The sequence below is a fragment of the Ylistrum balloti genome, unplaced genomic scaffold (genome assembly GCF_031769215.1).
Source record: "Ylistrum balloti isolate Yb309-2 unplaced genomic scaffold, AGI_CSIRO_Ybal_v1 Utg371132, whole genome shotgun sequence".
Classification (NCBI taxonomy): domain Eukaryota; kingdom Metazoa; phylum Mollusca; class Bivalvia; order Pectinida; family Pectinidae; genus Ylistrum; species Ylistrum balloti.
This window is the reverse complement of record NW_026782621.1, coordinates 497,890-512,367: the sequence shown is the minus strand read 5'-3', so window position 1 is coordinate 512,367 and position 14,478 is coordinate 497,890. Positions and strand designations below refer to the sequence as shown.

The 14,478-nt window shown below is 33.7% G+C and overlaps 1 protein-coding gene across 1 annotated transcript; it reads left to right on the top strand.

Moving 5' to 3' along the window:
- Positions 1–113: 113 nt before the first annotated feature.
- LOC132560989 (U3 small nucleolar RNA-associated protein 25 homolog) lies at positions 114–13,563 on the top strand. The gene is made up of 21 exons (XM_060225698.1): positions 114–205; positions 1,004–1,049; positions 2,145–2,235; positions 2,648–2,872; positions 3,237–3,328; positions 4,046–4,132; positions 4,391–4,466; positions 4,691–4,743; positions 5,005–5,090; positions 5,623–5,685; positions 6,025–6,145; positions 7,329–7,413; positions 9,337–9,493; positions 9,896–9,992; positions 10,445–10,530; positions 10,869–10,951; positions 11,468–11,544; positions 11,872–11,943; positions 12,105–12,229; positions 12,558–12,656; positions 12,858–13,563. The coding sequence occupies exons 1-21, from the start codon at positions 114–116 to the stop codon at positions 13,105–13,107; spliced, it is 2,163 nt and encodes a 720-aa protein (XP_060081681.1). The 3' UTR covers positions 13,108–13,563.
- The last annotated feature ends 915 nt before the right edge of the window (positions 13,564–14,478 follow it).

The following is a 14,478-nucleotide window of genomic DNA, read 5'->3' as shown; positions in this document are numbered from 1 at the left end:
TCACGATTTGCAAATCTGTCGTGAAAGCTATAAATTCATTGGTTAAGTTGAACATCAGCTACCAATGAGAAAGTGTGTAATATCATTGCACGATCATAGGAAAACAAACCAGCATGGGCCCAAGACGGCATGGATGGGGTGGAAAGAAAAGACATAAAAAAACAAAAAGGCCAGCAAAGAAACAGAAAACTGAAAATGGCAAGAGGTGAACTATGATGGAAATTATAATTTCCGAACAGATGAATGAACTGGTGATCAACTCCCTATCCCTATTGAATTCCGCATGTTGGGATGACAATATTGAATACCCTCTATTAAGTGTAGTGTAATGACATAATTATCTAGATCTAATGTGTACTGAACGGGTTTAGGTTAAAGCTTAATCAAGAATTGTTGACACAAGTTAATTAACAATCGATTGTGGTCGTGGCTCTGGGTCCTAGTAGGACGAGGAAGATTTAAATAACCCATTTCGACAAGCTCCTGTGTTAGACACCTCATTAGTAAGGTACACGTGACCGTGTAATTGGATGAACAAAGTTAATACATGTTTCACACTCATAATTATAATGACATTGTTTCTCTATGGTCTAAATACACTTTGAAGTTTTTAACAGTTTTTGACATATGTACACATATACACGAAGATGCATACATACTTCTAAACACTGATGTACTAACAGGGATCTGATCAACACATTAAATTTACATCAATGCGTGAAACAGGTAATATATGCTAAAATCATTAGGATGAGTAGTAGTGCTTAGAGTCCCAGTAAACATTTATAGTAACAGAAGGACAATATGACACTCACAAAATATTCAATAAAAATGCTGTACCACTGTCTCTTGAAAAACTTCGATAGTTATTAAACTATCAATACATGGAACAGTCTCCAGTTCCAGATTGAATGAACACTGCAAACATAATGTTTTGGTATACATTATACATCATATTAAATCACACATTGTACTTAAATTGATACTTTGTCTTGATTACTAGATCACTACCAGAAAAGCCAAGTGAAACCAGAGAGGCATCTCAGGAGGTTTGTATTTTCTTATTTTTCTGTACGTTTAGAAAGTTGAGCATAAATGAAGTATAAACTTTGTACTTACATTAAAAAATGTCATGATAAGTGGTTATAATAAATTATTAGACCCCAAGCAGTTGAACTGAGGAAAATCAATTTTAGGTCAGAGATCACATTTTCTTTTTATTACCATGGAGATGCACATGTCATAATTTAGATGTATTGCATTTATTTTGACTGTGAGTTACGCTTTTTCAGCTTTGAGTTTTCTTTTATAATTTCGATCATCATGTTAATACACCTCATTCCATGTTAACATATCTGCCCCAGATGAGTAGCTTACAAAAGAATGAAACATTAGGGAAAAGATTCTCATGAAATTGATAGACATATTGTTATCTAGTCATATTCTGTGATCTTTGGGTGTAGTTGTCCTAGAACATTTAAATGTACAACATTTTAAAAATACTTGTGGACACTAATCCTATAATTTCTGTGGCATAAGAATCAAATAATGGTGATTATGAACCAGGAATGCACATATATTATGGAAATATTGCTGAAAAAATTCTAAGAATTATGTTCATTTATGGGCTGATTTTTTTATTTTCTATTTTTTATGGTTATTGGAAATAAATCTGTTGTGTCAGTACATCACATTCCTTGTAATTGCAGCCCTTTTTAATGTCTATGATTATCGTCCACTGCAGTGTATGCCAGACTGTTTGAATTACTCACATGTGTAGGAAAATTGTTCAGATGGTAAACACAAGCTTAACCCAAAACATTACCTTTCACCTGTACTTTAGGTAAAGAAATATTTTTATTCAATAATTCAACAATATTACATTTGGATATAGTTTATCTTTGATGCATAGCAGGTATGAAATTGATTGTTCTTGTTTAGGAATTCAGCACTATGATAGCAGGACATCCAGAATGCTTTTATCTAATAGATATGAAAATATTCTTATGAAATGATTTAAGATCTTGAGAGTGTTTTAATAATAGTGTGTTTAATATTATACTTATAGACCTGATTTACTTTTTATATATAAGAATCAGTTTGTTTGAATAAAATGGTTTAGTTGTAAAATCTTTCGACCACAGGTGCTAGAATCCAGCTCGTCTGAAAGTGAAGAGGAGATAAGTGACTACCAGAAACTTATGTTCTCCATCAAGACTTCAGGTGCTGGTACAGGTAAAATGTTTCATGACTAACAATGTTATTAAGGTCTTACTTTGAGGACATCTTTCCATTAGAAAATTGCTGATCATCTTTGAAAGGAAAAAGTGTTGCTTAAACATTACATGCTCATAAATGTCTTTGAGCTTAACATTACATGGACATTACTATTCTCTTCTTTCGGAGGGACATTCATTAAGTAGACATTCACCATCTCTTCACACCTGGAACCCCCTGTGGGAACAGAGATCGTAAGTGATAGTAACCCCTAGAATTTGGAGGATGCAATATTATTGACCTTTTTTTTTCAAAATCAAAAGTTCCTTATTTGTTAGAATAGTAAGTACATCAGTACATTGTCGGATTAAGTTAAGTTTATTTCTGGTGCAGGACATTTTTATCAAGCAGATGTCAATTATTTTATTAGATGATGCAGAATCAAGTGAGGAAGAAGATGATGATGTAGGTGACAATAACAAAGATGAGAATGAAGATGATAATATCAGTGATGATGAGTTAGAAGAAGAAGATGAAGAGATGGATAATGTTAATGAGGTGAAGGGAAAAGTCATGGCAACAAAAAATATAGAGGAGGAGGAAGAGGTCATTGGGAGTGATGAAGATGAAGAGCATTTCCAAATGAAAGAATCAGGTACTGATATTTTCTGAAGATTTCTAGCTATTGTTCAGTATTGATCCCTGAAGCCCTCATAATGTGTACTAAACAAGCGCTCTCTATATAATTAGATCTTGGATGAGGTCAACATGTCATCCTCCCATTTTGATTCAAATGCGTCAAATTCTCAATCATCCCTATACAGACCTGTATTCAGTCATACTCATCCATTACGGAAGAACACTCTTCCTTTTATTGATAACTGATCTAAATAACTTGATAGGTTCAGGTATGGTTTTAAAAAAGAAACACAAAAGACAGTTTTCAATGGTCATGGCATTGATATTATTAGGAAATTGCTATCAGCTTTAGTCTGTCATTCCATTTCTTTCTTATTTAGATCCTTTCAGCATTCATTTTGAAAATGACAAAGAGGAAGACTTAATCACAGATTTGGAGAAGAAAGAATCATGGAAGAAATCGAATACAAAGGTTAGACAGTGATTTTAGGGATTCAGATATCTTAGTCCATGACTCCTACTGTTGTGGAAATCACTAAAATTTTGAGAAACTGCTATATGTCTGAAGTGTGGGGACTGATCAGAATTTTGGAATTGGTGTTCTGGACTGACCTGAAAAAATCCTACAAAAAATCACTGGTTTGATGATTGTTTTGTAAATATATTTCATTCCTCCTTGGAAGGATATTTATTTCAGCCATGAAATTGCATAGAATCATGGTATGTAAGAGTTTAACTGATTGACCATTTGTTGGGTCGTGGTAGCTCTGGCAGTAAAGCGTTTTACTTTTCATCATCTGGTGACAGCCTCTGTGTTTCTCAGTTAGCCAAGAAATGTCAAATAAATCTGTCCTGTTGCAGTTATTCTTGGTCATGTTACTTTATTCCAGTTGCTTTTGATGAAATGTAACAGGTCTTCAGTATTTTGTTTATTGAGGTAGCCATCAACTGCTACACAGAAACCGCTTGCTGCAGATTTAGTGTATTGAGATTTGAAACGGTAGCCTTTATATCAGAATTTAAAATATTGTTGGAAAAATGAAATTGAAATTCATAAGTTAATTGAATCAGTCATGATAGACCTGTCTGACCAAATATTCTTCAATAACTTTGGATTTCTATCAACTGATTTGAATATCTACTGTTAAATCAAACCAAAGTTATCATATGTGTCTTATTGTTATCACAGGTCCCACATATCGGCAGTGCCTCTGTCATGACCTCAACACACCAGTCCAAAGTCAACTCCACAGACCGGGACCTAAAGAAGCAATATGTATGAATATGAAACATAATTTATCATCCTAACCACTGTTAGGATGGATATTCAGATTAGTTAAATTCAATTAGTCTTGCCTCAGTTAAATAAATTCCAATGTAAAATGTTTGCGATCATAGGCATGTTTCTTAAAACCTCTTCTGAGAAATGAATGATCTTTCAGTTATAAAAGCATGTCCTGTCTTGATATTGCAATGCAGTAATTTTACCTTACAGTATACATTCATACAGAGATTGGCACTTTCTAAATTTTAGGTGAAGTCTAAGCTGTGTACTCAGGTGTTAGAGACAAATAAGAAACAGTGTGATGTGGAACAGGACTTTGGAGACTGTAAGTTTCACATTGGTACTTCATTATCAGTTTTGTGGGTCTGATTTTATACCTTCACTTGATCTTTATCTCTCCTGGCTAGATTTCTGTACATCGTGTGATAATTATTAATAAGAAATGAATATAAGTAATTAAGCATTAAAGTGTTTTTAAGATTTAAATTATTGCTTTTTTGTTGTGATACATTCGTTTGCATCTCTCTATTGATACTTTAATTATTTCAGATCCTTTGACTGGTTTCCAGGAAAGCTTGTTTAAGATTATCAATAATTATCAGGTAGGATATAAATCATACTCATTTATACATGAATCTGCAGTGGTTATATTACAAGTGAGATTGTGCAGTGATTTGTTCCTGTGAACTTTACACTTTATAAGAACTCTATGGATTGTATGTAAACATTTACTTTAGTGAGAAACTTAATTTTACCATTAACATATTTGTTGGTAATTCAGTATTGTAGACCTATCTTGCATCGTTTCTCGCTTTGGTTTTATTTATTATCCGAGATATACTTTCAAGTCTGTTTTTTTACAGGACCTGTATCTACCTAACAGAACGATTTCTAATGGAGAACAGATTCGTCTTGTATATTGTCTTCATGCTCTCAACCATGTCCTTAAGTAAGTTATGTAAACCTTTGTATGTCTCCAATATGACAGCCATTCTGTCATAATTTGGTTTCTGCAGATTTTCTGTTTGCTAGATGTAGATATTGAATTATGGTATCTACTTGTATAATGAGGAGAGTTTGAGATACGGCTGAAGTTCTTATTTGATTTTGGTCATTTTTCCGCAAGAGTAACGGTTCTTGAACATAGACAATTAGAAAAATTAGCACCTCCTACTCATTTTCTCAGAGATGGATTAGGATGTGGAATTGAAATTCTATATGCATTTGTATTGTTTACACCATGTCAGCATTTAATCAGCTATAGTTAACAAATACCTGACTGGCTTAGTCTTTAATGTCATGAGTACACGTACCTCTTAAAATGATACTGAAAAGTTCCAAACATCTCATCAGTTTCTGGGAGGGACATTTGTAAAACACTATATCAAGTTGTATAAGGAAAATAAATCTTAATCTTCTTCATTATGCTGTTGTTGCGTTTCATAGTTTTGAAGTCAGTTGTTTCCTTTTTCATTTGAAAGAACTAGAAGTCGGGTCATTACCCATAACACTAAGCTGAAGAAACGAGGCGAAGACCAAACAGAGTATGTATATGCAGCAAATAATTGAAAATACTTCTACAAACTAGCAGAGAAATTTCTGTAAAAGAACTTCTAAGTGAAATACCCATAGAGTATAATGCAATATAAGTAATGTACACAAGGACATGGAAAAAAAAATGCGTAATAGGTATATAAGTTTATTGAACAAATGTGTTTAATAGCAAATTGAAATGGTTTTAAGGTTCTTAGAAGCTTACTGAAGTAAAATGTACATGTGAACTTCATGTTGTTCATTGTAGCTTAATCAAGTGCATTTGTATATAAAAAAGCATGTCATTATCCACTATTATCACTGTCACATAACAGCTTTGTGATGTATAGTTCCAGTGAATACAGAGATCAGGGCCTAACTCGTCCAAAAGTCCTAATAGTTCTTCCATTCAGAGAAGCTGCTCTTCGTGTGGTTAAGATGATGACTAGTCTGTTGATACCCAAGGACCAGGTAATGCTTGTTTATTATAAATACCATCCATCCAATATGTTAACAGTGAAATCTTAATTGAAAAAAAAACATGTTCATATCTCTACACTTTGACAGGAATGAATACATTGGTTTTTATGTAGCTGTTCATTTCATCAAGATGTTCTTTAAAACATGAAGCTTTGAAATAGATCATTTGAAAATACCACATTTGTTCAGTAAATTGCCTCTGATTTCAGTATTTTCAGTACTTTGATTTGAAATCTTGCTTGTTATATTTTTTTTCTGAAAATTTTTCTCGGTGGAATTTTGTCTAAAACACACTTTAGCATTAATTGTGTTTTGCCATGTTTCATTGTTGAAACCTGAAATCCAAGCAGTTTGAATTCAAACATAAGTCACATGCAATGTTTAGTGTTTGTAATGCCAAATATTCAAAATATCATATCATGATAAAAAAGGTTCATAGGTTCCACTATTACAAACTTCACCTTGTTATTTTCAACATCAGGAAGTACTGTTGATGTAATCTTGTTATTTCGAACAACAAAAAGAAAGTGAAGACAAGTGGTGTTTTTTTCTGGAACATGTTTATAGGAATGTTACTGCTTTTGTTCATTGTCAGATTTACAGTAATTGATCAAAACTTATTTTTATCCAGTACATGATTGAAACTAAAATTAAACTGGTAGCCCAAACAGATTTTTCACTAAAGTCCAGTTATTTTGTGGAAGAGAATTGAAAATTTTCAGTTATTTTCCTTTTACACATAATTATGTTGTGGGCCATGATCAAATACTTAGATAGAGGAAGAGTATCAATGAGGGAATCTCCCACTGAAGAAGCATCTTAGATAAAGAAAGAGTATTGGTGAGGGAATCTCCCACTGACGAACCATCTTAGATAAAGAAAGAGTATTGGTGAGGGAATCTCCCACTGACGAACCATCTTAGACAAAGAAAGAGTATTGGTGAGGGAATCTCCCACTGACGAACCATCTTAGATAAAGAAAGAGTATTGGTGAGGGAATCTCCCACTGACGAACCATCTTAGATAGAGAAAGAGTATTGGTGAGGGAATCTCCCACTGACGAAGCATCTTAGATAGAGAAATGGTTAGGAAATCTCCCACAGCTAGAGAGAGAGAGTGATGATAGATTTGCTTTAGTATGGCTTGGTGATGAAATGATTTGCTCTTTTTTCAGAAACATGTGATTGGTAATAGAAAAAGATTTTACTCAGAATATACAGAACTGGATAAAGATATCAAGAAACCAGCAAACAAACCTGGTGAGTAAGACATATTTTATTACATGTTTCAGGTAAATCAACTCTTTGTAATCCTCTGAATATAAATGGTTTTTCTTGCAGAAATAATCATAATATCTGGTGTGAAGAAAAAAAATTAGTCCAGATGTGATTTTTGTTGTTGTCGTGACTGACATATCACCTACTGTGGATTCATTTATTTTCGTTGGGTTCACTTTTCGTTGTTTCTACAAAATAGACAGTTTCGTGGACTCATAAATTCGTGGATTTTTGATTCTGTGGGAAAAAAATAAAAACGTTAGAATTTTCTCTTTTTGCTTCCAGTCGAAATTTTTTCTGTTTGTATTAAGGCTCTGTTCACAGGAATTAACACTGATGACAAGAATAAAAGAACGTTTTTTTTCAAGATGGCGTCCTGTGTTTTTATAACGCTGGTTTCTGTTTACAACAGTCTCGCATTAATATCAAACCACAAATCAGTATATATCCTGGCGTGTAATCAATCAGTAATTATCAGAAACAATTGCTTTCAGTGGATAAACATTGTGTGCTGATCAGTCGGTGTACCGCAGTCATATGAAAACACCACGCGTATCGATTGGACCATGTGTGTAAACAGGTGTGTAAACAAGATCTGCAGAAACAATTATGAAGTAAAAACACAACTCACTGTCGATAGTATAAAGAAATCACAGTGATGAACATATCATTAATAATATGTAATTATATATCGTTGACACCAATTTAGCGTATCCATGTCGAGCCTCAGACTACCCGACTCCCGACTAATTACGGGGCTTCTGTCATTACCGGTGGACGTTTCCGGTGTCGGCAAAGATTACTTGGTCAAATTCCAAAATTACTTTAGTAAGTAGTTCATATTTCGTTGTGTTTTTAAATTCGTGGATTTGCTCATCCACGAAAACAACAAAAATTGGACCCCCACGAAATAAAATGAATCCACAGTATCATACTATGTTTCAACTTCTCATATTAAACATTACTTTCCTATTTGGCATATTGGATTTTATGCCAACAGTTTGTGAGAACCCACGGCAACTCGCTGTTATATAAGTGGAAGGTTATTATATGAGGGTGGTGTCTAATAAAGGGAAATGAATGTAAAATAATTTCCCCTCCAGATGGAAGAAAGAAACACCAAGGCCAAAGCAGCATAATTTTAACTTTGTATGTGTTATTCATTTGAAATTAAAAGTATGGAGTCAAAGAGAAAACAAATTGCAAGTGTTGTGTGATGGAATGTGTGACCTTTCTTTGTGTGATGGAATGTGTGACCTTTCTTTGTGTGATGGAATGTGTGACCTTTCTTTGTGTGGTGATTTGTGTGACCTTTCTTTGTGTGTGACCTTTCTTTTTGAGATGGATTGTGTGACCTTTCTTTGTGTGTAACCTTTCTTTGTGAGATGGATTGTGTGACCTTTCTTTGTATGTGACCTTTCTTTGTGTGGTGAATTGTGTGACCTTTCTTTGTGTGTGACCTTTCTTTGTGAGATGGATTGTGTGACCTTTCTTTGTGTGTGACCTTTCTTTGTGAGATGGATTGTGTGACCTTTCTTTGTGTGTGACCTTTCTTTGTGTGATGGATTGTGTGACCTTTCTTTGTGTGTGACCTTTCTTTGTATGTGACCTTGCGTTGTGTGTGACCTTTCTTTGTGAGATGGATTGTGTGACCTTTCTTTGTGTGTGACCTTTCTTTGTGTGATGTATTGTGTGACCTTTCTTTATGTGTAACCTTTCTTTGTGTGACCTTTCTTTATGTGATGGAATGAGTGACCTTTTTTGACAGAGGGACTTTGGGATGTAAGACTTTATTTCAGATCTTTATCCAGATTTGAGACCTTTCATCATTGCTGTCTGAAAATGTGGCAGAAAGGAAATATTCCATGAAAAAATACTGTTATTCTAATTTTTTTATGTTTGTAGCTGAATACGACGAAATATTTTCCGGAAATATTGATGATCATTTCCGTGTAGGCATTAGTGTAGCCAAAAACACCCTCAAACTGTATACACCTTTCTACAGTTCTGACATCATTCTCGCTTCACCTCTTGGTTTACGCACAGTGATTGGAGCAGAGGGGTAAGGCACTTAAATTATAATATTAAATTCACCATCAGTTGATGGAAATTGAAACCACATTCCCACATGCTGTGTGCTTACAGACATTCTATGGTTTACTTGAAAGAGTCAAGTTAAAGCTGATAACTTCCTATATCAGTTATTTCTTATAGTTAAATACAAATGCCTTAAGCATACAGATAAATATTAGTTTTCAAATTTCTGCTTCCATGTAAGACAACATACACATGTTGTGGAATTGATGAGTAACCTGGGTACAACATGTGATTATATGTAGGAGATAACTTATTAAAGGCTCTTCATGGAAAAATTAAAAATAGGATGCTTCACATTCTGATGAAGAACGCTTCAAGTTATTTAATGAATTGCTTAAGTGAAACTTGATCATGTTTTTGTCCACAGAGATAAGGAACGTGACTATGACTTCCTGAATTCCATTGAGCTCCTGATATTTGATCAAGCTGACATCTTCCTGATGCAGAACTGGGACCACATTACTGTGAGAATAAATTGTCAAGGCAATTTATTAAACCTAGATGCAAAGACAAACTGATCTCACAGATAGAGAATTTATTATAAATAAACCCATTTGTCTCCAAAAAGAAATGTTTTTTGTGAATATCATTGTTTACAATGAATAACTGTTACAGCTATCTTAGTTAAATCTCTCTATTTCACCTTAGGATTTCAGGTTTAATTTAGTGGTACCACACATAGATGTTTTATTATTAATTTGCTAAGAAGAAAGCAACAGAAAACCATACATAGAAATTATTTATTTTGGAGTCCTGGGGTTAAGTAGATTTTTACAAGGATACCCCATATGGAGGAAGTGACTTTCTAGTCTACTGAGGTTCACTGTAAACTGATTCTTCAGGGGAACAAATTTTAAATTCTGTAGACATTTGAGCTATGAATCATGTATCCTTAATTAAATTTGTATCTCAATAGCACCTGATGAAGCATCTCCACCTTCAACCATCAGAAGCTCATGGTGTGGACTTCTCTCGCGTCAGGATGTGGACTGTTAATGGCTGGTAAGCTTTAGTCTTTACTACGATTAATATTATTTAATAGGGCTTTAGCAAACACATAAGTCAGAACTGCCAGGATTTTTGATAAATGAAGTTCAATATATCTACCTTATTTTAACAGTGTGTTAACATATGAACTTGTGGATTTAGAGTACCGACAAAATCAATGAAAATAAATACCATGCAAAAATGAACTATTCTTCACTATATGTTCACAGTTCATCAACCTACAAATGATACTTCATCATTAATCAGAATCTTACAAGGTTCTTTTACATCTAGATGCTGATGCATTTCTGTAGCACATCGTTCATTCATTTATATCTTCTTTAATTCTTCAGGTCCAAGTTTTACAGACAGACTCTGATGTTCAGCTCAGTGGGAGCTCCTCAGATTAATGCCATCTTCAATAGACACTGTTACAGTATCCTTTAATTCTATAGTTTTGTTAATGACTGTAATAGTAAGACAAGAGGTCAATACCTTAAGACGTGAAAAAAAAACAAAACAAAAACCAAAAAAAGCATACCATGAACAACATAAAAAATTTGGGTACTTTGCTTGATAGTTTAATCATTTCAAGGGTGAAACTTTCATAGATATCAAATAACCATACACATAATTCATTCCTCTGAAATCTTATCCCTTGCACACCACTTTTGTGGTCGGCTTCTATACATCAGATATTTCGTTAACGCCCTTGATATAATTAGTTTATAACATTTACTGAGGAGGGTTTTAGAATCTTCATTTACTAGACACTTAAGGTGATTCGAGCTTATGCTGTGGCACAGTATCCATTGTTTGTCAGCTTTTTCACAATATCATAATTCTGAACGGGCTTGTCGCCAGGCATAGGTTTAATTCCAGATAAAATGGTGTTATTAAACATTAAATAATTATAAACAGTTTATAAAAAGATGACCTTGACAGATGATAGATTACGCAGGCATGATGATGATAACACGCCCCAATACCAGTGGAACAATCTGTCAGATTGTTATACAGCTGCCACAGGTACAGATACTGTATTGAAGAAAGCTTCTATAATTATCTAATTTAGCCAAGGAAAGTAACCAGTATAAATTGATTGATGATGTCTCTCTATTGGCTAAAACTAACAGGAAAGACAGGTAGATAATGCACACACCAGGTATGCGATAAGTCTGACTTTCACTCCGTATTGTACTTGGTATACCAGTTAATGTTCTCATCTCTCTACATATTATTTTCTTCTCCTTTTTCACTTCCTGTTTATGTTACAAATTTCAAGGACTCGATCTGTTTGTAATCACATGCATGTTTTTCTCTGATTTTTCAAGAGTGTCCTTTTTGTTTCTGTAGACTTACCACAAAGTAAAGACTACCAGTTACTCCTCGGCGGCTGATGACCGATTCGAGTTCTTCATCAAGAAGGTAATTACATGCCTGCTTTGTTACTACTGCACATTGTGTTCAACACCTAACAAATTAAAACTTTGATAAATTAATTATGTGCAATCTAGAATCAAGAATTCATTTGGCTATGACATTTGCTTTGTTATGAATATCTGCATATTCCTGTCCTATTTCCATAGATACTGCCGCACCAAAAGGAAGCACTGAAAGCACAGACGCTGCTATTTGTTCCGTCCTATTTCGACTTTGTCAGACTCCGTAATCATTTTGTCCGAGAAGATTTGGACTTTTCACAGATCTGCGAGTGAGTACAGTTATGATCTGTTTATTCTGATGTAGTCATTTTAAGACATATGACAAATTAAATATCAATCTTGTCTGATAATTGGGCTGCAATCAGCTCATAGGGTTGAGTATCAAGGTTCTTTTTAGTCAGATAGAAAAAACAAGTCAGAAAATTACATTTAATATCTAAATATGCTCAATTTTAAAATGTTTTAAAAAAGGAATTTTTCATGTCTAGGGTTAACTTGAATCCCAATAGGCCTTGAAATAGGGAACAATTGACTCTGTATAGGTATTCTAGTGACATAGTATGGTAATAAAGTGTAGCATATTTTGACTTTTCATAGGTATTCTAGTGACAAAAATAACTCTCGGTCAAGGAGCTACTTCTTCCATGGAAATGCCCACTTCCTGTTGTACACTGAGAGAGCACATTTCTTTAAGAGGTGAGTCTAGCAAGGTGATTGGTATAACAGCAAATTTATCATTACATATCTGTTTAAAGAGTATTCATGGTTTTGGTTTATTTAACATAATTGAAGTCGTTAATTCTGTTTATGTCATGTTAATTAAGGTATTGTACTTACCACAAACATTTTTAAAATTTTAATTTCGAATCATTTCTGAAAATATAAATTATCTTCCAGATTCAAGTTACGAGGTATCCGCCATATCGTGTTCTATGAACTACCCACTTACCCACACTACTACAGCGAGTTGTGTAACATGATTCAGGACTTGCACAGTCTGAAGGAGGGTGATACATGTACTTGTACAGCAATGTACACTCCATATGACGCACAGAAACTGGCTGAGGTTGTGGGCACCAACAGAACTTCCATCATGATTAACTCTAGTAAAACTACACACATGTTTGTAACAGGGGATGATACGTGACACCACTTCAATTCATAGGACAAATCTTAAAATGTATTCAGGGCAAAATTTTAAACAAACTGTGCGAACATTTTGTAAATCAATATTTTATTCCTGGATTGTAACTGCACTAAGACTCTTTCTTTTAGTTTTTTTAAAACGAATATCTCTCATTTTTCCAATGGGATCAGTGAAACAATGATGAAAATGTCAGAAATTATATCTTTCTGAAACAACTGATAACATATGCTTATGCAAAAGTATTTGAACCATAACTTATTCTAGCTATTGTATATGAATAGCAAGTCTGTTGCCATAGATTTTCTGACATGGTTAAAGTCACATTTTCAAGCATTATGAATGTCTTATTATGAATTATTAATGTTCAGATGTTTGGTATCAGTACCAATTCTATTTCTTTAATATTATCTTGTTGTCTAAGAAAATAATATGAATAAACTGTCGTATAATACACTAGATTTTCAAATTCACTCTCAGTTTCTTTTTTCTTGTAGTTAGATGTGAATTGTTTCTCGATTAATTTTCTAGAAAGATGTAACTGTAGTTTATGCACAGTTCATCTGAAATGTTGATGTTCCATTGAGTTATATATCTGGCCCCAGTTTCATGAATCTTCCTTAACTTAAGGAATTTTCCTTCATTGAAAAATTGCCAACAGAAAAGCATTACATAAGTTAAGAAAATTTTCTAAAATTCAAGTTTTCCTTAATTTCTTAATACTTTTTTATAGTAGTTCATTTTTTCGTGAATTAAGGAATATTCGTGAAACAGATGAACAGAAAATTGAGCTGTTGTCTTCTATGTCCTTTTACAACACACTCACCAGCCTTGGTATGAAACACTCCAAGTATGTACATATTAAAGACATCCTTCAAAGGAATGTTGCTCACATGAACATAAAAATGGATTGCAGATTAGTACAGAACATAAACCATCAATTCTATACAAGTAAACTAGGCTATAAGTACAGTTGTATATCAAATATATGAGTCTGTTTACCTGCCTGAAGTCTGAATAAATCAAAGGATTCAGCGAAGTTGTTGTTTAAGAATTTACAAAAGTTATTGATAACATTTATCTCATTACTAACAATTCTTGGAAGAAAAGTGTATTCAAAATATAGGAATATAATCATTTAGATGCTACCAATGTTGTGTTGGCATTAGATATGTTCTCTTATTGACAATTGCAGATGTATGCAAGATTTATATAGCAAACAAGGATAGTCAGGGAGGTAACTGACCTCTACTTTGTCTTTGATGGAGGTGCATCACATTTGAGTAAGGATTGATAATGAAATCTCAAACATGGAGTGGTGAACTTTATTATATTTTTAGGTGATGACGTTAGAGGAAGGTTCTAGATGAATGC